Here is a 27211-nt window from a genome sequence, read left to right as displayed (position 1 = left end):
ACAGAGCTCTGCCCAGGAGCTGCTTTCCTGCCATATTTTGGCCCGTTTCCATGATGAACACAGCTTAGGACACACACAGAAGGGTGCAGGTGAGAACGTAAGCAACACTTCCTGATTTTATCGTGACCATCCAAAAGGAAATACTGCATTCTGGCAACAGATTCAGCTACAAGAGCTGATGAAAACCGCCATGGCGGTCCCGGACCCGTCTGCGGGTCTAATGACCGTGGGAGCCCCTTCCCCAAGAAAATGTGCCACGACCCGCCTGACGCTCCCCACCGGCTTCCAGACCAGGGCTCTGGGCCACGGCGTCACTGCAAAGCGTCCACGAGATTAGTAGCAAGCAGGTGACATACGGGTGGCTCATTAGTACAAAGCAAACCGAACACCAGCCCAGACCGGGACGCCTCGGGCAACCTTGTTCAGGTATCGCTCGTTTATGGCTTTGGCCACGTGCTTGATCTCACAGCGCTGGTCAGCGTCCCTCTTCCTCTCGTTGAGCTTCTCCGCCAACGTCTCCAGCTCCGTCAGCGCCATCTGAAGGGGCAGCCGGTCAGGGTGCCCTTTGGACGTGTTCTTCAGCATGTCCTTGGGGAGAAGAAACACGGTGAACAGGGGGCACGTGCTTGCTGGTGCGGAGGCGCAGACGGCTGCACAGGCATGCGTCCGGCCAACACCCACGTGGCGCACGAACCGGCAGCGCTCGGGCTACTTGTGGGGAGGAATAGAATGAGCACGGCGGCCAGGATGGTAAGCTAGCTGACTCACGGTTTGGCTGAACACCAGAGCGGCTCCTTGTGCAAAAACAAACTCACTCAGTGGCTTGGCTGATGGAGGAAGCCAGCGTTTTCCAATAACAGGCACCATAATCACAGGCACACCACATCTCGGAAACGTCCCGTGCCCGGCAGCGGTGTTCAAGGCCAGGCCTAGACCATTTCCCTCTGGCGGAGCCGGACCAAGGGAGCCCGGCCCCACGCACGGCTCCAGCTGCTGTGTTTCAACAGGTCCGTTCCCGAACGCCAATTGGGCACGGCTGCTGGGGCGCCTCGGGCCGCAGCCCCGGCTTCCCCGCACACGGCAGGGCCTCGCCCCACCCCGGGCGCCCCACCTCTGCCAGAAACCTCTGTCCGCGCCTGCAGGGCCACAAAGGGACGAGCAGGCTGCAGGAAGGATGTGCGGCAGGGAGTGACGTGGTCACCAACAGAATGACGTCACGTGGGTCAAACACGGGGGACGCTCTCAAGAGTGACATCTAAGTGACAGTCCTGACGTCGCCACCTCGATTCCACACAGGCCCTTCCGCGTTCCAGCCGCCACAGACGACGTGCTGACCTCTGCTGGGGGAGGCAGACGCGTGCGGACGCGCCCCCCCTCGGGCCAGCCTGGCCCTCCGCTCAGCCTCCCCATGCTAACACCTGCTTAACCCGAGCTCGAACTCAATGGCACCCTCGTCTGCTAAACCTGCTTTTCGTTTTCTATCGGGAAAAAACAAAGCACCGCACAAATGATGAAATACGTCTGGTCTGAACGAACACTGTATGCTGAGCTGCGATACATCTGCGCCCCCGTGAGTCACATCAAATCCCGGCAAGGAAAGCTGACGGTCTGACGATGGGTTCTGGCTCCACTGTCACCTGCTGGCAGCATCTCCCTGCTATCTGAGCGCCATCAGGACAAGCAGCAGGAAGGACCCGCCAGATGCCGGGACAGAACCACGTGAGGGAAGAGGGCAGTCCGTCGTTCTCTCCGGACTGTTACTTATTTGCGGACAACGCAGGACAGGAGACAGGAGCGGGATACAGCGAGACGAATTCCAGGAGGACCACGTGTCGGAACCCGCAGGCCCAGGAGAGCGGGGAAGGTTCAGGGAAGGCTGCGGGGTCCTGGCGCCACAGGGGCCCGGGCACAGGAGAGCCAGGGATCAGCACAGAGACAAGGAGGGCAGGGTGCTGACGGGTCACAGGAGGGGAAGGAAGCACGCCAGTCACCAGGCCGTCCCTCCCCGCGCACTGACAGTTCAGGAGGGAGGGAGGGAGGGCACTGTCCTCCAGCTCCTGGGAGCTGGGTCTCCGGGCGCCCCCACGCAGCCCTCTCAGGTGCACAAACTTCACCCCGTCCGGCTCCTGCTGTGCATCTTCCTAAGTAACCCGGACCCTCCCTGAGCCACCCCAGAGTGAACCCTGAGGGACAGAGGGCGGGCCACCAGGGAGCCCGCTCACACGTCTGGAGACATCTCGGGTGAGTCTCCCGGGTGCCCAGGTAGGACGGGGAGGGGTGGGGGAGGAACACCACAGCCCCAGGAAACAAGGGCGGGGGGGACAGCAACACGCCGCCTTTTGTTAAGGGCACTGCTCTTAGACAAAAATCAGAGAAACGTCACCCAGGACCATGTCCTTGCTCTCAAGCAGTACGAGGCTCAGAGCTTGTCCTGAGATGCTTTTGTTCTGTTGCCCACGGCCTTCTCACCCTTCTGGAAAAATTGATTTTGGTAAAACCCTGGGCCAAAGGTTTGCCGTCGTTTATTAACGGCTAACCAAAAGCCGACAAGCCAGACTGCAGACTACGTCTGACTTTAATTAACTAAGGACAAAACACTACTCACGAGCGAGGTGTGACGACCCGACAGTACCTCGGCGTACGCGGTAAACGCGGGCGACCGGCGATCACTTAGCAGCACGTCACTAAGCGCGGTCTGCCCAAGCCCTCGAACATACACCGCACGGGTTACAAGTGCTTCCGTCTTTGCTCTTGGCGCCTGGGTCGTGACCTACTGACCGCCAGCACCTGTGGCCCGGGAGGCTGGTCCCCGTCTAGCTAAACAAGGAGCTAACTGGTTTCTGGATGTGACACCTTTCTCCTCACCACCCTCTGCCACCCTCTGCGGTGGATGGACGCAGGCCTGGAGCCTCACGTTTGGAGAGCCTGGCAAATACTTGTCGACTGGAGGAATAAAATGCGTTTCCCGGATATTCTGATCTCAGGGGGAAATCAGCGGGCTTTTGTTATTAACATTCTGACCCAGGCGTTTGGAAACCAGACACCTGATCTAACACTTTCGTGTGACTGGACACGCGCCGGGAAACACAAGTGGAAAAGGGAGAAAGACGAGAGTAACCACAGAAGCAGCCGATGTTCACGTTTCACGTCTGTACCTTTTTCTTCCTATTTTCACGACTCCTCTGCGTAAAAGGAGTCGGTAAGCCGGGCAAAGCCGCCCGACGTCCTCGGGAGGGCAAGCTGAGGGATCTAAGAGACCCAACGCCGCAGGGGCCAGCGGGACCGTCCTCAGAAATGCCATTTTCAGGCAGTTCCAGGAGGTGGGTGCAGAGCGCCCCCGGTCGCGGGGTCACGGGCTTTGGAGTGGACAAGGGGTACACATGGACAGTGCGTCACACGGGAGCGGGCCGGGCTTCCCCGCACGGTATTTCGTACCCCCGCTCGGAACCAGTCCTGTCAGAAACAACACATGTACTAGTCTGAATAGCGTTAGTCTGAACAACGGGGAAGGTCCGCTGGGAAACCTCTTCTCCGGGGAACCTCCCGCTCCCTGGACCGTCTGTGCACCAAGCTCACGGCCGGCACGGTCGGTCTGAGTCTCCACTCAGTCTCCTGAGCCTGCGCCCGCCCCCAGGGCACAGAGGATGGGACGTTTTCCCCGCAACCCTGGACCCGACCCTGACTTGGCAGAGGGAGCGGGTTCCTCTCCGCCCCGGGGAGTCCGGCCACCTCCACCCGCGCACGAGAGCGCGGGTGGGGCCCGGGGCCGTGTCCACGCTCGCTCGGGGTCCCTGCCCACGACCCCGCGTGCCCTCACCTGCAGCAGGAGGATGAACTGCGGGAACCTCTGTATGGGCTTCATCATCAGGCTGTAGAGTGTGATGCGGTCGGGGCTGCTTTCCTGGCACTGCTGTGAGGAGAGGCCTCGATGACCCGAGCTGCTCCCGACACCGGGGCCGCCCTCCCGCCCGACACAGACGCCTCGGCAGGGCGCACGCCCCGACCTCACGACCCCCCGACGCCTCGCACGCCAGCACAGGCGAGCCCCTGTGCTTTAGGTCTGAGCCGGCCGGGGCTGGATTCCCGGCTGAAATCTCCCGTTGTGTCATCCGCTGCTTTCAGGGCCACCTCTGGGGGCGCCCGGGGGGCTCAGTAGGTTAAGCTCAAGTCATGATCCCACTATTTTGTGAGTTCGAGCCCTGCATCTTTGCTGAGCATACAGCCTGCTTGGGATCCTCTCTCTCTCTTCCTGCCCCTCCCCCTCCAAAATAAATAAACTTTAAAAGAAAAAAAAAAGAGCCATCTCTGATGCCAGGCAGCATTTATCGTTTACCAATTCATTTAATCCTCTAAGTGCTGAGTTAGTTTCTGGGACCCTACAATCACCGGAAAAGTGCACTTACAAAAAAAGAAGAAAAGAAAACCACAGAATCCCAAACGGGAGTCGTGAGGACCCTTAACGGTAGCCCGCCACGGGCGCTGGAGCGAGATCTCCATGGTGGCCACGGACCCTCCTGCATTCGGGCCCAACCTCCAAACTCCCTACTTCAGGCTCCAGGTGTGAGGGTCTCAGGGGTGGGGGTGTCCCTGGGTCTGTCCTGTCTGAGCTGCCCCAGCTGAGTGAGGGCCGCCTGGTCCCTCGACCCGCCTCTCAGCCTGGGACGGACACCCCACCGGGCTGGACCGTTGGCAAACCGGGGTGGGGTATCCAGCTCTCTCCAGCTGAGGGAGTTGTGCAGTCTGATGGCAGAGGGAGGGCTCAGCCCCCTTCCCCAACACCGGTTCCCGGGCTTGACCAGGAGGTCACGGGACACTGGGAGCCGTGGCCAGCTCCCCTGCTGACATCTCAGATACGGTCCCCAAGACAGTTCGGCCTCCTGTAAGGAAGGAACTGTCTGAATGGCCTGTATTTTCTTCCCCAGGAGAAGAAACACCGTGGTATAGAAAGACCACCGGGCACCGAGGCCACCAAGGCTGGGGGCTGATTTAATCCCTCGGCAAGCCTTAACTGGAGGAGGAGGGGAATAACGAAGCCCTTGATCACGCTGTGGTCAGCGAAAATAGTTTCGTGTTCGCTCACTGCCGGACAGCCTGAGCTTCGAGAATGCGGTTCAAGTAACAGGACCAAACTCTGGCTGGCTCCAGTGTTACAACGGGAACTGGAGCCTCGTGCAACTGAGGTCTGGGCTCGGTGGCCGGCCGCCGTGAGCGTCTGCAGGGATCCCGTCGGTTCTATGCGCGGCAGCCCCCGTGGCCGTGACCTAAATATCCCGGGTCAACGTCCCCCAGCAGGAACCCCACGACGTCCAAGTCAGACAAGCCTGGGGAGGGTAGCCCTCTCCACCTGACATCAGAGCCCCACTGGGGGCCACATCCTTGCGGGTCAGCTCACTGCTCCGACTCGAGGGGGCCAGAGAGCTCCACCCAGATCCCGAATGTTCGGTCTGCTGCTCCCGATACTATGCTCAAGGACAGGAAGCCAATGGCAGATCCTTGGGGGCCCGACCCTCACATTCTGTCCATCCACGTCCACGCACGTCCGAGGACCCGACCCTCGCTTTCTGTCTATTCACATCCACACAAGTCCGAGGATGTGCAAATCAAGGTTGTTTTCAAAGAGCCAAGCCACTGCTGAAAATTCATCTTTATTTCCAGCGCTGACCCGCACCTTGGTGCCAAAATCTTTGCACAGGACGTTACACGTTTAGAGGCAGGGTTTGGTAAAATCTCATTGTGAAGTGTTTTCGCATGGAACCTGTTATCAAAAGGTGTTACAACCTAAACGAAAAAGCAGCAAGTTCTTACCTTTAGAAATTCAAGGAAAGCAGGTTTCGTGGCACACGTTTTCTTGAGGATTGCCACGGCTGTGCTGAAATTATTCACATACTCGCTGTAGGCGTCCAGCACCATGGATTTGGAAAACTGAAAGACCAGAGAACATTGGGAAGCGTCAATGATGCACAGAGCCCAGACCTTCCCCCTTCCAGGACGGGATAAAAGGTTTGAAACCTGCCCTAAAAGCCCCCTCTCGGGCACCACGATGTCTGCGCAGGACGCACTTCATTATGCCTGGGTGTGATTCCTTTTCCGTCTTTAAACAAACTCGTCAGGAACTGTTTGGACAGCTGATCTTATTCTGCTCCCCTGTGCCCGTGCAGGCAACCCGGTTCACATCCCCGGCGGGCTGGCTCTCAGGGAATAAGAGTTCCTGACTACAGACGTGTGGACACGATCATTTCCGACCCCCTTCCGTAAGCTGCGGCCGATCCTCACTGCGGATTTCCCCTGTGGGAAACACTGGCACACAGGCCCCAATGTCCCAATGAGCTGGCACTGACTGTCCCCTGGAAATGCTCCGGGGCAAGAAGAAAATCAATCCCCTCCAGCCCTTGTGGCTGAGGTCAGTGTCCTATCCGTCCGTCTGTCCACCTACTGTCCTGTTTTCCTAGAAACACCAGGAGGCACAACCACCACCCACTGGTATTCTTCTAAGATCCGGCAAGTTCTCGGGATAAACAGGAATATCCATAGCGGGTATCTGGTGTGACCATCACTTACGGCAAAATGCTTTCACCTAAATTTTATACATATGTATTTATTTTTTTAAAGTTTCTTTCCTTTAAAAAAGAAGTTCCCAAGGTAAATAAATATTTTAAGAAGAGAAATAGAGTAAACGTTTATGCTAAACCCAGAAAATAGCCAGAAAATGCAAGAACAAAGCAAATATCCACGGTTGCTTTGTTTTGTTTTTCGTAAAGGTCCCCGAAAGGGATCCTACAAGTATCTCAGGAAGAGCTCTTGTTTCTGTGTTCAAGGCATCCTGTAATTTATATACAGCATTAAGGACACACAGTCGTACAGAAAAAAGGAAAAGGTTTCTTTATTGTTACTACAGCGTTCACAGAGCGTTCGAGCACTTGAACCTCCAGCTTTGATGGCATTCTTGTCTTCACGCAGCTAGGGAACCCGTTCTCCTGAGCTACAACCTCCCGCATCCAGAGAGACCGCTCCCTCACGCACGACACACGGCCACAAACGACCGAAGATAAAACCGCTGAGTGAGACCGGAGGCTGGGCTTCCCGGGCAGCGCACGGCTCCCCCTGCCAGGAAAGGCTCATCCTGTGTCAGCGGCCACCCGGCCACCGCATCCGCACCCCACACCCCGGTCACAGAGGACAAGCTTCAGGGAAACGGGTCGGTATTTCCCCACAGGGCGTTTTCCGCCGCCCCCTGACAGGGACAGGGCTCAGGGCGAGACCCACCTGATGAGGGCGTGAGCGGGATGAGGCAACAACCCTGTCAACAGAGCCGTGGCGTTGGCCACAGGCCACAGAAAGCACGCTCAAATCGCCTGCTGGTGCACCGTCCGCCCAGACCTCCCCCCGTCCGCCCTTGGCCTTCGTGACCCTTCCCCCTCCTGTGCGCTGGGCAGAGCGCCCTGTCCTCACGGTGGCCTCGAGGGGCCCTGCAGGGCACCAGGGCTCCCCGTCAACACCGACACCCCGTGTGACGCAGCCGCGTTCACTGGGACGGGACGCGGCTCCGGAGCCCAGGACAGCGTGGGGCGGCTGGGCCGCCGAGAATTACCGAGGCCACGAAGACGTCCCCGATGGTCTCCACGGAGTCCCACTCGGCCACGCGGCTGGCCAGCGCGATCTGGAACATGCCGTGGCACTGCAGCAGCTCTTTGACCCGGTAGAACACCGTCTTCAGCTTCCTCTCACTCAGGATCTTCGGTTCCATCTCCGACAGCGGCTTCTCGTAGCGCTAAGAAACACACGGGGGGGCGGCGTGCGCCACACACGGGGGGAAAGCCACTCACGACAGCGTTCGCCACAAATCGCCGGACTTCACGTCAACACGCAGACACGGCACTTAGGGTCTTCTGAGGGTTCGGCAAGTTTGATTATGTCATGGCTCATACACACGCACACACACACGTGCAAGAAAGGTGAGTAAAACCTGCGTGTACTGTGTGACACGGTGTTTCGGTACCTCCAGAATCCTCTTGAGAGCGTCCACGTAGTTCTTCTCACTGTCCACAACTGAACCCAGGATGTATCTTCTTACCACCTGTTGGCAATTTGAAAATACGATGGTAACAGAGAAACATACTTGCTCTGTGGCTATGATTTTGAAATGTTTTATTTTTTTAATTAAAAAAACTTTTTTTTTTTTAACCTTTATTCATTTTAGAGAGAGACACACACAGAGCATGAACGGGGGAGGGTCAGAGAGAGGGAGACACAGAATCCGAAGCAGGCTCCAGGCTCTGAGCTGTCAGCACAGAGCCCGACGCGGGGCTTGAACTCACGGACCTGGAGATCATGACCTGAGCCGAAGTTGGACGCTTAACCAACTGAGCCCCCCCAGGTGCCCCCAATTATGAAATATTTTAAACCGCAAATTATAAACCGTAAGTACAGCAAGACAAGTGAAATTAGAGCGGTAACAACAAATGCATTCACTTATGCAACAATTATAAGCTAAATTAATTGTACTTGACGTGTCCTACGCTGACTTATGTGACACTTCACGTATAAATTGAGTATAAGAAAGCAGTTCTAGTCGTGACTCAAAGAATGCTATTAGCAACATTTATCTCATAAAATTATTATTCTGAAGTCGGAAAAGAAGAAGCTTTTGAAAGATAGAAGAATAGATTTTTCTTTTTGGCCAAGAGCTTCTGACCAAAGACGCACCCACGAGGCGGAGTGCACAGTGGGTGAAGTAACCCTCCACAGACTGGGACGAGCCACTTCAGACAAGGACGTCACTGTTGTCACTACACAGGTACATACACGGACAAACGTCTGGCCGCACGATTCCTGGTAATGGCCAACGTTGATGCCTGGCCCTTGCATCAAGCCTACACATATTCTGGCAAGTTATTTTCTCCAATAAACGGAAAAGAGAGCACCAAATTTCAGGAAGGCTGCCTCTCGACCACACACACCCGCAACAGCGGGGGGGAACCACCAGCAGGGAGTCAACACTCACCGCAGGAACCACACCGCCACCCAGTGGGTGGACACGGCACCTGCCACAGGAGAAAGCCCTCAGTCCAGAACATTCCAGGGCCACCAAGTCTTCCAAAACATGACTGACGCGGAAGCAATTCTCTGCTCCACAAGAAGGACCGTTCAATTCACAAAATTAAGATGCAGATCAGTGCTTCCAGAACACATAGAGAACAGAGTGATGTACTTCAAGAGCCCAGATGTGTCTGGGATTAAAGCCAGCTCCCACGAGGGCGCCCACCCGCCCAGCCTGGTCGCCCAAATTTCAGATTCCCACACACTTCAAGTCTCCCGAGGCAGAATATTCAGGGTCAAACCCAGGAATTACAGACATTTTTAAAAGTCCTGAGAGGATCCTAATGTGTCAGGTCAAAGAACTGGGAGTCGGGCATAAGCTTGGAAATACAAAAATAGAATAAAAAACTCCAGCAGGTTTTGTGGCTCCTACAGGTTGGGTTGGCCCTTCTAGGAAGTTAAATCTAAAGAAGTGAACAGTGTGCCCCACGTGGACACGGGTGGTGAGGCTCCAGGGTCGTCGGGCTCGTCCTGAGGGCCCAGCACCGTGGCTGCGGACGGGGGAGATCCAGGCCCAAGTGGGCGTCTTCACCACGGCCAGGTGGACAGATCAGGAGAAGCGCTGGCCAGGAGGGCGGACAGCACGAGGGCCCAGCTGCTGGGCCCAGGAGACACTCAGTCGGGGGGGGGGGGCAGAGCCCCGTCCCCAGGCAGGGCCCCCAGCCTGCAGCATCGATGGCACTTTTCGGGAAACAGCAAGCAACCCATGAAATAAGAGAATTTCTTGTGTTTTTCTTCCCAAACAGGGCGTGAAGAGAATGCTGGATACGTAACATTTTAGTTACGTTACCTCATTTCGATTTGGGGAGAAAACGATGTGATAAAGAACACGAGCACCCCGGTCTGACGTCTCTCGGGACAAGTCCGACGGAGAGCATGCCCGGTCGCCAGAGGGGAAGGGGAGGGGTCCCCGTGAACCACGACCACAGGGAAAGCTGGGGGGACAGAGAGATCCTGAAGACGAACCCTTCCGTAGCCCCCGTCCCGATGGCCTGTCCCCTGGTGCTGACCTCACCGTGTCCACGTGCACCGTGCCCACGTCTGCGTCACTGTCCCAGGAAGAAACGCGCACAGACACGGCATCCCTGTCTCAGAGAACGGGCCCGGGTGGTGAGGGGCGAACCTCACAGGACTGCCCAGCGAATCCCAGCGCAGGGGCTGGGGCCAGGCCCACGGGACACCATCCTGGAGGCCCTTCCTCAGCACAGACCCCCCGTGGCCAGCACGCTCGTGGCCAGCACACAGCCTCTACGAGCGCCCGAAACAGACTGGCGGGAGCGTGCATCTAAGACCCTCCCGGCTCAAAACACCTTTCCACTCCTGTCTCCTGACAGACGCTCACAACACCCAGCCTCCACCGCCGAGTCCCGGCCTGGACAGTGACGCCCTGCGGCCACCTCCCCCCACCCGGCCCCGCCCGTCCTCTGTCCTCTGCACAGCCATCCCCCTGTTCCATCACAATGTCCCACCCATGACTGCCACCTTGCCTGGGAGTGCTCTGCGTCACACGTCCCCGACACCACAGCCTCAGACAGGAGGGTCCAAGGCCCAGTCACCCCGCGGCCCCCCAGGACTAGAGAACACAGGAGCGGGGCAGGAAGGACCCAGGCACAGAGACCCCAGAGGAGCGTCAAGGCTGTTTTCCAACCATCAAGCCCCTTTCTCATACTTCTCTCAGTCTCGTGAGGCTGGAGAACGGGGGACACGGGCACACGGGGCTACGGCAGAAAGGGCCCAGCCGCACCCCACGGGGTCACGGCCACATCCCCCCGGGAGCACCACACAGCAGAGGATTTACGGCTAATCTAACTGACTTAGATTGGAGGAGTTTAGGTTTGGGAATCAGAGATGTGGCTGGAACGTCGGGCCCTGCCCGCCCATGGCAGGTGCCGCCCCGGCCTCCTCGGAGCCACGGTGTCCTCCCACAGGACACGTGCGCTCACGGAGGGACGTGCGAGGCTTTCCTGACGTCCAGAGCGCTCGTGGGGGTGCCGCGGGGAGCAGACGCAGTGATGGCTACAGGGCATCTGTCACCTGGTCAAACGCTCTTTCGCTCCCGACATGCTCACAAGTCAACCCCTCGCCCCCGACACGTTTCCTCATCACCGCAGCCCCCGCTGCTTGGCTCCCCCTTCACCTCGAAGCTCGAAGCTTCCCAGTCTGGCCCGACGATGATGAACAGCCCCGGGCCTCCCCCCAGCTCGGCTCCCATTCCCCAGACTCTAACCTTACCACCCGCACCGGCCACGCAGTCCCTTCCGTCCTGGCCTCCTCTCTGCCCCCCGTACGTGTCCACCCGCCCGCGCCCACAACGTGAGTCACACTGCGCACGCACGCAGCGACCCCCCCAAGAGCCCCAAGAGTCCTGAGGCTCGTTTCCTTTCACCCAAAGATAACCGAGAGGACATGACCAAATATCTCTTCCCTCTGCTGCCTACTTCCAGACATCGAGAAACTGCTTTATGCGCGATAGTAACGGTATCAGTTGTTGGAAATCCGTGTTTTCATCTCTGTCAGAGGCACAGTTGACACAAACGCACACGGTGTCTCTGTCAGGGAGAACGGGTGTAGACGGCGCCCGCACAGAGGGCAGCTCCACACCCTTCTCACGCTTACTCTGGGGTGGGGACTCGAAGTGCTCGAGGAGCACAGAGACCGCGTCCAGGCCACAGCCGCCGACCGGGGCCGCCGAGACCCACTGCTGTGCCCGAGGACACGGAGGGGCCGGGAGCGCGCAGGGGGCAGTCACCGGCCGCGCACGCGTTCGGGCACATCTCCAGCCAGCACGGCCGTGCCGGCCAACGGCCCCGGCCTACCTGCTGCTGAGACAGACCCTCAGGCATCGGCGTCAGGATGGCCTCCGGGTGCCTGCAGTCCACGTCGATAAATAGATTCTGCTCCTCTTCGAGACAAGATCTGTGATCTGAAAAAATAATGCACTCGTTTGACACCGAGACGGCACGCCCGTAACACTGCAGCGCGGTGAAATACGCCGTCGAACCGATGCGTCGGGCAGACACCTCCGTTTCCTGTGTTGTCTTCCCGCCTGGCAACGACTAGGTCAAAATTTTAACAAACCCAAGACGATATCCTCTCCACCAGAGGAACACCGTGTCCGTCAAAGTTTGAAAATTCCAATACCTTGGAAGTTTCGTTTCAAAAGGCAGAGGGGTGTCATTTGAGTACCCAGTCGGTGAAGCCGAAATAAATACCTCAATCTCCTCGCCTATAAAATACGACACCCAGAGTCAGAGAAGGGCAGGTGAAAACAGCTAAGAACCCACAGTCAGTAATCGACGAAAGCTAAGTGGAGACTCCGTGTATTTCTTGACCTTCTGTGTGTCTTTCTCACTGGAAAAACACAGCTTCCGCCAGATCAAAACATTTAGACCAAATCTAAATTTATTTTTAAAAACTCAGCCGTAGCTAAATAAATGAAAGAATCTGGGGCGCCTGGGTGGTTCAGTCTGTTGGGCCTCCGACTTCAGCTCAGGTCATGATCTCACAGCTTGGGAGTTCGAGCCCCGAGTCGGGCCTGCTTCGGATTTTGTGTTTCCCTCTCTTCTGCCCCTCCCCCGCCCCCCCACTCACAATCTGTCTCTCTCAAAAATAGATAAGCATTTAAAAAATTTAAAAAAATACATTAAGAAAAAAAGAAAAAAGAATCCACAAAACGGCTGGAAAACAGAAAAGCAAAGGAATGCTTAGGTAATAGGACCCCAGAGATTATCGAATTTAAATATCCCAAAGGCTGGCTGCGTAGAAAAATTCCTGAGGCGCTTTTAAAAACCCCCCAGTGTCCGCACACCTATGAGGACGGCCAAAATCCAGAGCAGCGACCATGCCATGTGCACCACGTGCTAGAGAAAACGTGGAGCAGCAGGACTCACGGCTGGTGGTCGTGCACACCGTGCAGCTAGCGTGGTGCTGTCTCACAAAACGAAACCTGCTCTTTCCCCACAATCCAGCGACGACACGCCTCCACATTTACAAGGAGTGGAGAGCCCGCGTCCACGTATAAGCTGTGACGGACGTTTACGGCACTCTGTTCCCACCTGCCCAACCTTGCAGGCGACCACAGCGCCCCCCAGTAGTGACGGATAACTAAACCGGTGCGTCCAGACAGCGCAAGATCATTCGGCGCTAAGAAGAAACGAGCCCTCAAGCCACGAACGGACACGGAGGTCTGTTCTTAACCACGTTACTAAGTGAAAGAAACCAGTCTGAAGAGTCTACACCACGGATGATTCCAACTCTGACCTTCTGGGGAAGGCAAAACCGTGGACACAGCAAGGCGAGAGGCCGCCGGGGCTGGGAGGGACGAACGGTGGGGCCCAGGGGGGTTGACGGCAGTGAAGCTCCTCTGTGTGATGATGGATCCCCGTGGTTGTACTTTTGTCCCAACCCACGGAATGGGCCCCATCAAGACGTGCAGTGCGGACCCTGGGTGGTGACAACGTGCCCGGGCGGGTGCGTCAGCTGTCTGTGTGACAACGTGACAACGGGGGCAGGGGCGGATCTCCTGCTCAGTTTTGTTGTGAATCTAAAATCGATCTTAAATAATAAAGTCTTACAAAGAAATAGAAACAGAACCTTCTGGTGTCCAGACCCATTCCCCTCGAGTGTCGCTGACTGGTCCCGGGGCGCTGGGCCCGGGCAAGTGCGTGCACATCCAGGCTGATCAACTGCGAATTCAGCGTTATCTTCCCATGTCACAGCTTAGGACACGAAGGTCGTTGGGCTCAAGGACGTGCCTGATGACCTTCTGTGCCCCCGGGGGACCCCCGTGGGCCTCCTCCCTGCCTAGCTTGGGGCTTCAGGCCCGCCCTGCGTGCTGGGTCACCGGCCTGCAGATCCTAGTTCAAGGCCTGGGGTGGGCCAGAGTCGGCGTTTCTGCCCAGCGTCTGGCATCCAGGACCCCAAATCCCAGGCTCAGCCCCTCTCAGACCCTGCCTCTGCTCTCCAGGGGCAGGTCCCCCACCGTGAAGGTGTTCCTCCTCGGGGTGCCCAGCATACTGCCAGCACCTCATCGGGGCCGTCCCCTTCCCAAGTAACCCAGTGGGGCTCCGGACAACCTTTCCTCTGTCTTGTTTCAAGGTGAAGATGTTGTTAGCACTAAAATGTATTAAAAAATCTAGTTTTGACTCCAATGACTTCCCCTTACAGAAGCATGGCCTCACCGTCCTTTCCAGGCACCGGGATCAGCAAATGCTACACTCACACCGGCACTGGGTTTGCCTCTTAGAACGTCTGTGCAAACAACAAAGTCCCGTTTTTACAAGAACAGGTCAGACGCCCCTTGGGAGCGTGTGCTCTCGTCCACACTGCACGTACTAGCCAGGCTGTAAGGACACGCCAGTGCGTAGACATTTTCTCCGAAGTCCGAGAATCCTTGGCCCACAGCCGGGCGTCAGCAGGAATGCAGCAGACACAGCCCATCTTCCTGACAGACGGATGGACAGCACAGGCTACACCCCCCCTTGGTGAGAGTCTCAGAAAACCTGAAATTTCTGGAATCATCTCAGAGCTTCCCACACCAGCAAGAGCGTTCCTAACATCTCTGCTTAGAACGAGACCTTCTTATAGCTTCGTCCCGGTGGGAAGCACACGTCTGTATGAGGATACACCGCACGCGAGATCACCCGTTACCACGCCTTACTGAGAACAGACTTGCTGAGAATCATGCCTGACTGAGGTCCCAGGGTACCCGAGGGGATTTCAGGAGACACAGCAGAGAGTGAAGCCCCCCGGGGCAGTCGGGGGGGAGGGGGTTTCACTAAGGGCCCACGACGTGCTGGGAGGAAACAACAGACAGAGAACTGATGTCTACTACCTACGCGAATTCTCTTAACTTTCCGCTGCTTGTCGTGTCTGTGTGTGTGTGTGTGTGTGTGTGTGTGTGTGTGTCCCCGAGCTACTGCACAAGTCCGTGCAGGCCCTCAGCGGAGAGTGTGCACCCTCGCCCCCATTTGGGAGCTGACACCTAGGCGGCCCGCTGAGTCAAACACCAGCTGAGTCAAACACCACTGTGCTGAGGTTGCGTGTGACGTGCCCGTGGCCGCGCTCCCCACCCCAAAGTGCTGTGTCGGGGGGACCACAGGCTTGGAGCACCTGTCTGCAGGCCGGGCCACTGACCTGGAGCCATGAAGGACTTGGTCCTAATGAGAGAGCGGCCTCTCTTCACGGCAGCCTTGGTCTTCTCAAGCCCGTCTTTAGTGCCCTCCTTCGCAGCCTTCATGAGTTTCTGCATCTGTAAAAAAAAAAAAAAGGGAGAACTGTGAGAAGCGGACCGTCGGTAAAAATCCACTAGCTGCTTTTACTTTATTTTAAAAGAATACTGTCAAGTAGCTTGGCCTTAAAACATCGCCTGAAACTGGCTTTTTGATGTGGGAGCACTTACTTGCTTGGTGTGTGTGTGTGTATGTAACTTGGGCCACATTTTGTTTGTTTAAAAGAAAAAAACGAGGACGAAAAGCAAACTTGAAAAGCGAGCCCTTCTTTGACCTGGTTTCCTGCTGTGTGTAAACGGCAGCCTCCACTTTTCTTACGATCACTTACAAACACAGAGCCTGGCGGACATCAGAGGGAGCAAGTAAAACACACACGCGCGCGCGCGCACACACACACACACACACACACACACACACACACATATACACTCAGGCAGCCGGCCCCAGGTCACAAGGCAAACGCAGGAAACCAGGAAACACAGAGCCCCGGCTGCCTTCCTGAGCTCCCCGGGGGGCCAGGCCAGAGGCTCGTGGGGGCCCCACCGCAGGTTAACAGACGAGGAGGCAGACGGGCGGGAGTCAGGAACACCACTCCACACCGTCACGCCGTGTAGGGAACCTGGCTCACCCACCCCGGAGTCCTGTGGGCACTCCCGTGGGCCATCAGTGCCCAGAGCAGCACGGACCTGGAAAATTCTGAGGTCTGAGGTGTGGGCTATGGGGCTCCAAGCGATTAGAGAAAACCCAAATGGCCTCCTACAGACAAAGCAGGATCCCGCCGAGGGGACGTCCACGCTGCCTGCTGCCCTGCTCCTCCTGCAGACTCCCTCCGGCACGCTCATCTGTCTCTACCTCCCTCCTCAGCCCGCCTTCCCTGCCAGCGTGCCTCAGGATCGGACCATCAGCGCTACCGCCGGCACCGTGCTGCCCGGTGACAGCCGGGGACGCGGCTGTCCACGCTGCACTGTGTCCCCGCGGAACACACTGGTGTCAGACACGCACCGCGGCCCAGCTGTTTCTGTATGTCCTCTGTCTCCCGCCACCCAGCGGGTGACCCCGAACCACGTCCACGCTGCCTAGCCGGGGCCCCGCCCCAGCCCCCACAGGACACGGCCACTGCAGTCTCCTGGGAGACACAGCCACTCCGGGATTCTCTTGCGTCCCTTCCTCCCCATCCTGGGGACGTGCCCTCCACCACACTCGCCACCTCCCTGGCCACTCCTGTGGCCTCCGCCCTGCTCCACGCGCCCAGTGCTTGTCTGCCTGCAAGGCCTCTCGGCTTTGTCTCCTGACCCACACGGCCCTTTCAGACCCCTCCCTTTCTTACCCCACGCCAGACCCCTAAGCCTCGGTGTCAGCCTGACCCCAGTCAGGGCCCCCGTCCTCGAGCTGCGATAAAGACCCAGGTTCCGGGGAGCTGAGACGCCCGTCCAGGTCACACGGCAGCCAGGGAACAGCCGTGGCTCCTGACCCTCCCTAACGTCTGCTTCTCGCTGGGTGAAGTGTGTCTGCTTGGCCCGGCCCTCACCCACTCACCCCATCTTACTGCTCGCTGCCCCCCAACGCACACTGTTCGCCCTGCCACGCCCTGCTATCTGCACTTGATTCCAGACTCCTCCATGGAGCTGGCCTCCTTCACGCTTCCCCCACGGCCAATGACTGAGCTCGGGGCTCCCCGGAAGACCCCATCAGGCCCCAGACGCTCCCACGTGGGAACCAGCCAGAGGCTCCATGGAAAGAAGTGACTGCCAGCATTTTGCTCCCACTTTGGGGAGCCCGGGGCTCAAGAACACTCTGGAATTGAGCAGGCGACCATAACGGGAGACACTTACATCTAAGTGAACGTCTGCTTGCAGGTAGATGCTGTTCAACACACAGGAACAAACAACAGAACATCAGACGGACAGGTGTAACGGGAGTGACAATTACTCGACAGTGTCCTTGTAAAACACATCTCCGAGAACTGACTGGCACCACATTCAAACCTCGCGGTTCTCCGACCTCCGGTCTCCGGAGCCCTTTGTACCCGGAAAGATGCCAAGGGCCCCAACGAGGTCCGTTGATCTGGCTTTCACTCATCTACCCTTACTGGATGAAGAATGGAGACTGACAAAAAATATCGAACTTTTACGAATATTCATTTAAAAATACTAATAAGCCCATTCCATGTTGTCTAAGTGACGCATTCGTGAAAAGTTACTGTGTTTTCCCAAACCACAAAACAGGCAGTGCTGTTCTGCATGGCTGGCCATCTCTTGCGGCCGGGGCAGCACACACACAGTGGAGCCTCGGGGAAACTCCCGTCCGTGCGTACGAGGACGAGAGAGAGGAACGCAAACGGTGTCTCGCGATTAATCTGACCTCGGTGACATCTGGAAGCCCAGGACCACACGCTGAGAACCAGTGTTCGCACAGAAAGGGCCAAACTTAGTTTCCTTGGCGCTTGTTTAAAGTACGGTCTGTTTCTGAACAAGCATTTTCCACGCGGCTGGTCGAGAAGCGAGCCACACTACCTTCAGTTCATGTTTCTGCTTTAGTTGCTGAATCTCTGTGGCTGCCACCGTGCTTGCCATCAAAGCTCTCATCGTTCTCTCATAGTGCTCCTTGAGACGGGTTAGGTCATGGGAAAGCTACAGCATAAAGAGACACAATCTTCTCACAAAAACGCTCCCTCTGGTACTCTGAGACGATCGTACATTGCGAGGCCCGGGGGGCGGCGTCTGGGGAAGCCCACGCACCACGGGGAGCCCCCAGCTCTGGCCCACCGACTCCTGAGAGGGAAAAATGGGGCGGCTTCTCAGGAGCCAGACTGGAGACTTTTCTGTGCCAGCCCAGGACAAGAAAGTGAACGAAGGGCTGAGGGTTGTCATTCACGTCCATGTGGATGACGTCACAATGATCAGACGTGTAAATACAATACGTATAAAACTATTCCTTATGTCAGCACCAAGGCACAGGACACTGGGGTTCACGACTGCACTACAGGGCGTCAGAATTTGGAAGTGGGCAGCACCGATTTTTAAGTCTCCAAACTGACGTGCCTCGGCTGACGGGGAAGGGGCGAAATCTCGTAAGACGCCGTCCCCCGTGATCACGCACGCCTCAGACGTGGAAACCCAGCCCTCAAGGCTTCTCGAGACAGCATCTCCCATGTCAACACAGGCAAAGACACTGTGCGCTGTGAGCAAATTCTGACTAGAGAATGGACCTTTCTTGAGTTGACCTCAACCACTTAGGGTGCTCAGTGGACCGTTCTAACACAAGACTTCAAGGAGACCGCTAGGTCCTTCCCCCCTCCCCCCGCCCTCCCTCATGCCAGCCGTGCTCCCAGCGCCCCCAGGGTGCAGCCAAGCTGGGGCCAGGGCGGTGGGAAGACCCCGCCTGATTATCCCGCACCTTGAGCCACGGTGTGGCACTTCACCTGCTGCCGAGCGGCCTCTCGTGTGGCACTTCAAGGGCCTGCCTGGTAACCCGGGTCCATTCGGAGGGCGAGGAAAGCACGGTTCGTTCAGTGAGTGTGCGAGCAGCTCGTCAGCGGGCCCCTGACACCCTACCCGCCCACGGAAGGACACCCTACCCGCCCACGGAAGGACACCCTACCCGCCCACGGAAGGACACCGGCGTGGCCTCACCACTCTTCCCGGAACCTGTGCTCGACTCTCCAATCTCAAGCCCAGAGTGTCGGGTGCATAGAGTCAAGTATGACCAAAGGATTTAGCGTCCGCTGTGCCAATGCCACTGGCAGAGGGGGTCTAAGAGATGGCTGTAGGACGGGAGGTGCTCGGCCACCTTCCCAAAGCGGAAGGCTCGTCCTGAGTGTCACAAAGCAAGCTCACGGAGTGCGGGAACTAGGCCCCTGTAACCACCCGCCAGCCGGAGGTCTGTGGGGGCTTCTGCCAAGAACCCGCGCGTCCACGTACTGGGGGCCCACGGCATCTACCCACGCTGTCATGGTGGCGAGGCAGCAACTACGGCCCGGCCTGCACCAACACAGAGTCACACGGGCCAGGCTCCGTGCGCCTGTGGCCCGATACTCGGCCTCACACTGAAAGCACGTGACATCTGCAGACACGCGTGGGGATGTCGGTGCACAACAGCCCTTTCACTAGCAGCCGGAGCCCACGACCAACAGCACGGGCACAGCCGCTCAACACTGAAAACCAGAATCTCATTAAGATCATGTGCCTCAACAAAAGCGCTTGTAGGTCTCACGTCTGACAACCACCCAATTCTAGAATTCACACTCGCGACCTGTGAAGTTCCTCCTCCGGGCTTCACTTCCGGAGACCCCTCCCCGCCACACACACACCTTCCACTCAGGACAGAGAACGTGGGGCAGTTTAGGAACTCCGGCCCTCAACATCATTTTGTAACATATTCTATCTTTAGACCTTCCTTTTTGTGTAGAAAACGCGGAAGTTCAAAACGCCCCTTAAAGGGAAGCAGGCTTGTGCCGCATCTCAGAGAGACCCGATTTGGTCCAGTGAGCACAGAAAGCATGCTGCCTACACAACACAAAGAACGAGGGGACAGTCACATAGGACCCCCTGAGTGATTTCATTTATAAGAAGGTAACTTCCCATCCTGCTACGATTACACTTACAACGTGAAATAAAGGAGCCTCCCCTGCGGCCAGCGTCTCACACCCTCCCCACACCCGGTACCAACGTCTTTAAGGGCACTTCAGTATTACGGAATGAAAATTCTGCAGTCCGTGCCTGTGCTAACACGAGACGTGTGTCTCTCACGCAGGCTGAACACGTACTTGCTTCCTGTGGTTGCTGCGCAGGAAGGACCTGGGGACCCCATTCTTGCACTCGGAGTCACTCTGCTCCTCGTAACTCTCAAATTCACTGGAGCTCCATCCGTATTCCAAAGAGCTGTTTCCACCTTCGTCTCCATTCTCGACGTCGTCATAAATCATTTCATCTGAAGGCCAAAAGGCCAAAAGGAAATAAAAAGAACACAGAATTCTCTAGTTATGTTTTACCGATCACCGAGAGCTGGGGTCTGGAAGCGTGTCAGAAACCCGCGGGGGCAGCGTGGAGCCTCGGGGTCGGCTCCCTATACAGGTGGTGGGGAGCCCCTCCAGGGTGCGGGCAGAGACGTGCGGGGCCGACAGCGCTCCGGTGAACCCCCAGCCCCAGGTGTATCCCGAGGGCTGCTGGTCTAGAAGAATCCACCATGACAATACAAAACAAGTTGCCGGCCATACAAAGATAAACCCATGGAATATGAACGAGTTATGCAAGTGGGTGATAGAGATGCTCAAATACGAGCACACGTGAGGCTCACGGGAAACAGTTCTAAGTTTTGCCTTTGTGCGAAAAACCGTCTCATAAATCTCATCTATTACTGTTTTTAAAATATTTTCATCACATGAGTCATGCAGAATTAGTGAAAAACACATTTATGCCACCAAATACGATGACAGGGGCTCTTTACTTTAAAAATTCTGCAGGCTTTAATTCCCATCTTTTGTCTCACAATCTCTGTTCTGCAAAAGTGAATTCCCGGAGCAAAGCGGCCTTGCGGCCACCCCCAGGGCAAGGCACACGTCTTACCAACTAGCCCGCTTCCTTTCTGATACACGCAAAGGCCTCAGGTCCCAAGAAAGTAGTTCTGTGAGACTCCCTGACAATTACAGAATACTCAGTGGAAGTAGAAAACACACATAGAGTCTTGTGCACTGGGACTTTCCGAGAACAAAAACATCGTTCTACAAACTTCTGGAACATCAGTGTCTCTCTAAGTTCTCCTGCTTATTAAACACATGAGCATGAAGGGTTATTCCAGCTGGAGTTTCTCAGGTATAAATGATGTGCTAAGAGTGATTTCTGCTTAAACTATTACTGAAGGAGAGTACCATGTGAGATAAAGACATTTCCACACCTGGGAATACATTTTTGTTTCCCAATTAAATTTATTCTCTGGGCACCTGGGTGGTCTAGTCAGCTAAGTGTCCTACTTTTATTTGGCTCAGGTCATGATCTCATGGTTCGTGAGTTCAAACCCCACACCAGGCTCTGTGCTGACAGCGTGGAGGCTGCTTGGGATTCCCTCTCTCCCTCTCTCTCTCTCTCTCTCTCGCCCCTTACCCTACTCATGCGTGCACACACGTGCACACTCTTTCTCTTTCGAAATGAACACTTAAAGGATTTATTCCATATGCATCTTCAGTCATCCTCTGTAATAAAACTTGGCCTTAAAAATTTTTCAGTAATTAAACCTCGATTAATAGATTCTCTAGGGCCAAGAGCAAGCTTTGTAGGTATAATGACATTTAGAGGCAAATATTTGCTTTCACTGGAAATGAAAAGTAGATACAAGGTTGTCACTGAGGATCTCGGATTACTTGTCCTCACGTTCTCTCTCCACCGAATTCAGATTAATTTTGAATATAAAACAGAAATCCAAACTTCTGGTTAAAGGCTCTGAGAGTAAATGTCATCTGGGTAAGAACATGCAACATTTGAAAATGAGCTCATTTTCCAGAAGCCACAGGAGCGTGGGTCAGCCGCAGGTCAGCGTATCTGCCCTAGATGACCACCAACTGGGCAACTGGGTCAACAGGGCAGGTGGATTCCAGGGATGTGGCCAGACCCTGACTCAGCTGCCACGCAGGTCGGGGCCGAGAGCCATCCTGATAAAGGCAGGTTGCCATGGGAAGGACGTTGTGACCTCCATGGCCTGGTCGGCAGGAGGCATGCAAATGCAGAAATGTGCCTGTGCACTGTCCCCTGGTGCGGCTCATGAATCCTGAGGCTGCCCGACTAGCACTCCCTCCTCCCTCCATGAACCCCTGTGGACATCGGGCTACTCTTTGTGCGGGAAACAAGTCCGGACGAATAGCCGGGCGGGGTTGCTCACACCTGCAGAGGGACGTCCAGCCTGTGGGGGCGGAGGCAAGCTGCAGGTACACCCAGGTCAACCGGGCGGCTGGTCCTGGCTCTGGGGAAGACGGCCGAGGGTCCTGCTCTACTGTGAGCCCTGCTCTCAGGCGGGCTGGATGGCTTGTCCATCTTGGGGAGGCAGGAGCTACCGACGCCAGGCACCATGGACCACCTCTAACTCAGGTACATCTCCACTCAGCAGTCAGAATGTGGGAAAATAATGCTTCTCCGTGTTCTGGAAAAGGCAGTACTATCTGGGCCTCACCCGCACACTGAAACTTTCAAGGACTCTGAAGAGCCTTGTTAAGGACAGATGACTGATGCTTTGTGAATTACAATGCCCTCCTGAGCTCCCAGATGCGCAGACTGGTGCTTTGTGAGAGCAGACCGAAAAGCAAGCACAGCCCCAGGGCCTGTGTTTCTCCCACAAGGCCAGCGAAGGGAGAACTGGTCTACGTGGCTGGATTTTACTTGGCAGCAACCTTGCTACCTGCCCTGGGCCAGGACGGACCTAAGAAGTGCCACTGCAGTGGCAGTGGCCACACAGTCCTGTGAGTGTGCTTAATGCCACTGAACTGTGCACTCTAAACTGGTTAAAATGCTCAATTTTATGCAGTGGGCACTTTACCACAATAAAAAAAAACAAAAAACAAAAAACAAAAAAGGAACCCTGGATGGTCATCATCATATCTCATAAGAAATTCTTCAGTATCCTGCCAGTATTGTGACAGAACTTAACCCAAAATGACCATATTTTGCACAAAGCACACAGGCCTCCACTCTCCCTCAGACACCTCTGTCTCCCCAAGTTCACCAGCTGGACAGCTGAAGTCCTGAAGAGCCGGAGGAACCTCAAAGATCTAGTGCCACCTACTTCACTAAAGAATATAGTTACTTATCAAATATCGAAATGCACCAAAAAGCATACAATAGCAGGCCTGTCTATAGACCCCGCCCAAACCCTGCTTCAGTGCCCACTCCTGTAAAGGCAGCAGCACAAGGCAACATGCATACAGCCAGAGCTCTGGCCCCTCCGCCAGGCCAGCAAGAACCGTTCTTGGCTTGTGCCTGTCCACTTACCTCTGAGGTGTGGGTTTACCCGAAGGCCACATGCAGCCTACCTCTGTGTGTCTTGCTTTTTGCTCAACATTGCCTTTGGCTGTATACACACACACAAACACACCATTTACTCATTTTTAACTGCATTATAATGGTCTGTTGTATAATTTCATTGCCATATGCTAATCCCTTCCCCGAGTGTGGGGCCACTATGTTCCCCTTCATCTTTGGCTCTTTACAAACGGTGCTGCAGAGAAGCATCCCTGCACATGTCTCCCGGATAGCGGGCATGAATTTCTCCAGGAAACACACCTGCAAGGGAACCACTGGTTTGTATCACCATTTACACGTTAGCTAACTCTTACTAAAGTGTTTCTCAAAACAACTGCAGCACCAAGATGCTTAATGAGACAAAGAGCAAAGGGCCACAGAGGGAGCCAGAACCCTTTGTGATCCTAACCAGGGAGGGTCCTGGCTGACGTGGGACTGAAAGCAACTGTGGACGCCCATCAGGGTCAATATACCAAGGGAACTGCGTAAAAGAAACACATTAAGACATCTTTTATGGCCACAAAAGTTTTGAAAGTATTTGTGGGAACCTTGAACAGACTCTTATGTATTTAACAAATAAAGAGAGTACGAGGGAGGTATTCTTTCAGCTGACAGTTCAGTGACTCTTGGCTGAGTCCACACACATCAGGGCCCTGCCGCGCGCTGTCCTTACAGGGACGTGGCTGGCTCTATGCAGAACAGCTGTCACCTTTAGTAGGTAAACTACTGGCAGACCTTTTGCCAGTGTTTTGGATTTAGAGGGGCCAGATCAACGTTCTGTGTTGGCAAAGGCCTACCTGGTAGCATAAATTACCTAAAAATAAAAATTTCAAGCTTGTTTTTACAGAAACCAGTCTTTAAGCCCCACTTTATTTGCAGCATATATTTAAATAACTACCTAGGAGCACATTTATTGATAAGAAATTCCAGTTCTGTTTATAAAGGGACCCAAATGTCAAGTGTTTGTCTCCCTCAACGTAGGAATCTCAAGGGCAGGGGTGACTCTGTTAGCTGTGCTAATTAATTATGTAAACCAGTGCTCGGTAGGTAACAGCGTCCAAAAGCATTTTGGAATGAATAAACTACCATGTGCTTTTAACTCTTCATCAGTTAGTACGCTGGATGTAGATTATAAGAATGTGTCCTTTTTAGGTCGAAAATGTTTCCTTCTATCGTGAGTTTTCAACATTGAATGGCCACTGAATCTTGTCAAGTGCACTTTACGGAAATACTAAGATGAGCCTATGGTTTATGTCCAGAAGTCTGTTCCTGTGGAAAAGGCGGTAAAGGAACCTGCTCATGTTGAAGGGTCTGTCACCCCCTGAGACCAATCTGAAGGGTTCAGGTCGGCTTTTGCTGATTTGTTGGGATATTACCAGATTTGATTTCTTTACATTTTCATCAGGATGCTCAGCGTCACCCCTTCAAGCGAAGGGGGCTCTACGTTTACACCAACACCCTAAGATGGGTTCCCTGCTCCTGGGTAGCTGGGGTCCCGCTGGGACTACACGCAGAGCCGAGGAACTCTGTTCCCTGACGGTTTAGCAATTCTCAGACGAGGACACTGGTCCTAGTGGGCTGCCGGGCAGATTAAACAGTTCATTCTAGATTGTGAATCGTTAGACATTAGCGTGTTCTACTTCAGGTGCAGTCCACGTTTCAACTAGTTGACATCAAGGTGTTTCTAGAATCCCTTCCTGGCGTTTGTCTCTACCACACTTTCTTGTTCCTGATCCATCCTTCGCTTCCCTCTCCTCCCGACAATATCCTTCCTTCCTAACACTACCAGGGGCTTGTCTGTTTTTATATTATTTTTGGAGAACTGCTCTTGGGTTCTGTTGATATTTTCTGTTGTTTCTTTGTTTTCTAACACTTTGGCTGTTATCATTTTTTGTCCTCCTACTTTCGCTGAGTTTGCTCCGCTCTTCTCTTACATCACGGAGCAGAGGCTCGGATCACTACTCCCCCACCGTCTTTTCTTAACAGGCGCCATCGTGACTGCAACTCTTCATTATTTTAAATCTTCCCCATAATATTTTATGCCATATTTTCATTATTATTCAAGTCGTAATATTTCTACTTTCCATTCTGTTTTCACCATTGTCTGTGAGCTAAGCACTAGTATTATTTTTAACTTTCAAGTGTTTCTTCCTATTGATTTTTTCTACTTAGGGAATGAGGCCTAAATGCCAATTGTTAGGCATTTCTTAATATTTGCTTTGGGGAATGCTATATGGTTTTTATAAATATTCCATGTGTTTGAAAAGAAATTTCAGTCTTTAGGTTAATCATATACTATATTCTTCCACAGTTTACTAATTTTGTATCCAGTATCCAAGACAGTGGAGGGAACGGTCTTAAAATCTCCCACTCTAATTATGTACTTAACTATTGCTGATTATTTCTCAGTCATATTTTGCTTTCTGTATTTAGAGGCTATCTTGTTAGGTACACACAAGTTTAGAACTGTTATAATTCTCTCTGGTGAAGGACTCTAAACCTAATGTTTTATAGCCTAAAATTCAATATGTTATAGTAATACTGGCTATATTTTCGTTGGAATTGGTCTTATATTTCTTTTTCCATCCATTTACCTACGAATGTTTTATATCCTTATATAGCTGTCACAAAAATATGTGGCTAGCTTTGCTACTTCATCCAACCTGAGAATTTTTTTTTTTTATGGGCCACTGAATTCAATTTATATTTACCATAAGTAGCAATATATTTAGACTAATTTTGCCATCTTTTTTCATACCATTTGCCATAGTTTCTTACTTTCCATTTTCTTGCTTTCTACCAGACTGAGGTTTTCTCTACTGGTTTGGGAGTTAAATAATCCATTTCTGTTCTTTTAGTAGTTACCCATAAGATGCAGACCTGACCTATCACAGCCAAAAACACACATCATTATCTATGCTCTTCCTGGAAAACGCACAGACTTTAGATGCTCAGGGTCAGTCCACCCTCCAGCTGACAGTTACCACAGCCTGGGGCTTTGGTCCCACCCTGCAAATGAAACAACACTATTACTGCTATCGTGGTCAATACTCCTTTCGATTCATTCACAAAGTTATTACTTGCTCACTGTCGTGTCTGCTTCTCATTAGGTTCGGTAACCTTTTCCTTGAAATGCAACGTGACAGTTTTTAGAGTCTAAGTGGTAAATCTCCCCAATCTTTATCTAATACTGCCTTTGCTTCCCTCTTTTTAAACACCTGTGTATTCATATGAGTGGACTGATTTGTGCCCAGCAGTTGTTAAGTGTATGTGCCTAGGTATGGATTCAGGCTTAACCCTGCTTTGAACTTGTATTTCTACAATCTGAGAACTTAGATCCTTCCTGAATTCTAGAAAAGTATTGGTACTTCCTTCTTCTACCTTCTCATTAGTATCATTTATCAAATACGTGCTAGTACTCAGCCTCCATATTTCTTACCTTTCCACTTATACACTCCACATCTTTAATTCCCTCTGCTTTACATGTATCAACTATCCTATTTAAAGTTGTAACACAGGGGCACCTGGGTGACTCAGTCGGTTAAGCATCCAACTTTGGCTCAGGTCATGACCTTCCTGAGATTGAGCCCTACATCGGGCTCTATACTGACAGCTCAGAGCCTGGAGCCGGCTTCCGATTCTGTGTCTCCCTCTCTCTCTGCCCCTCCCCTGCTCGTGCTCTGTCTCTGTGTCTCAAAAATGAATAAATGTTAAAAAAAATAAAATAAGGTTGTAATACAGCCACACACATCTATGTGCTCAAATATTCTACCCCATGGTATCAATGAGGCACTACAAGACATAATAAAATCCGTAGGAGCTGTGAATCTAGGGTCTGTGTGCACAGTGACTACTCATTTTTTACACCCAGCGGGAAAGACT

The 27211-nt window shown here is 54.0% G+C and overlaps 1 protein-coding gene across 11 annotated transcripts in view; it reads right to left on the bottom strand.

Moving 5' to 3' along the window:
* The window catches only part of ARHGEF10 (Rho guanine nucleotide exchange factor 10), a 104445-nt gene that overhangs the window by 40220 nt on the left and 37014 nt on the right, over window positions 1-27211 (bottom strand). For 6 of the 11 annotated variants that reach the window (XM_042982830.1, XM_042982831.1, XM_042982827.1 and 3 more), the window contains 9 exons: window positions 20092-20255; window positions 17840-17956; window positions 15232-15346; window positions 11913-12019; window positions 7997-8074; window positions 7589-7768; window positions 5806-5922; window positions 3818-3910; window positions 418-588 (listed from right to left, as the gene is read on the bottom strand). In XM_042982830.1, coding sequence (XP_042838764.1) covers window positions 418-588; window positions 3818-3910; window positions 5806-5922; window positions 7589-7768; window positions 7997-8074; window positions 11913-12019; window positions 15232-15346; window positions 17840-17956; window positions 20092-20255 — 1142 coding nt within the window. The remainder of the gene's footprint in view (window positions 1-417; window positions 589-3817; window positions 3911-5805; window positions 5923-7588; window positions 7769-7996; window positions 8075-11912; window positions 12020-15231; window positions 15347-17839; window positions 17957-20091; window positions 20256-27211) is intronic. The other 5 variants (XM_042982824.1, XM_042982826.1, XM_042982828.1 and 2 more) reach the window with 3 other exon arrangements.

This window comes from Panthera tigris, chromosome B1 (genome assembly GCF_018350195.1).
Source record: "Panthera tigris isolate Pti1 chromosome B1, P.tigris_Pti1_mat1.1, whole genome shotgun sequence".
Classification (NCBI taxonomy): domain Eukaryota; kingdom Metazoa; phylum Chordata; class Mammalia; order Carnivora; family Felidae; genus Panthera; species Panthera tigris.
Note: the sequence above shows the minus strand (reverse complement) of the source record. Positions and strands in the feature narration are given on the sequence as shown.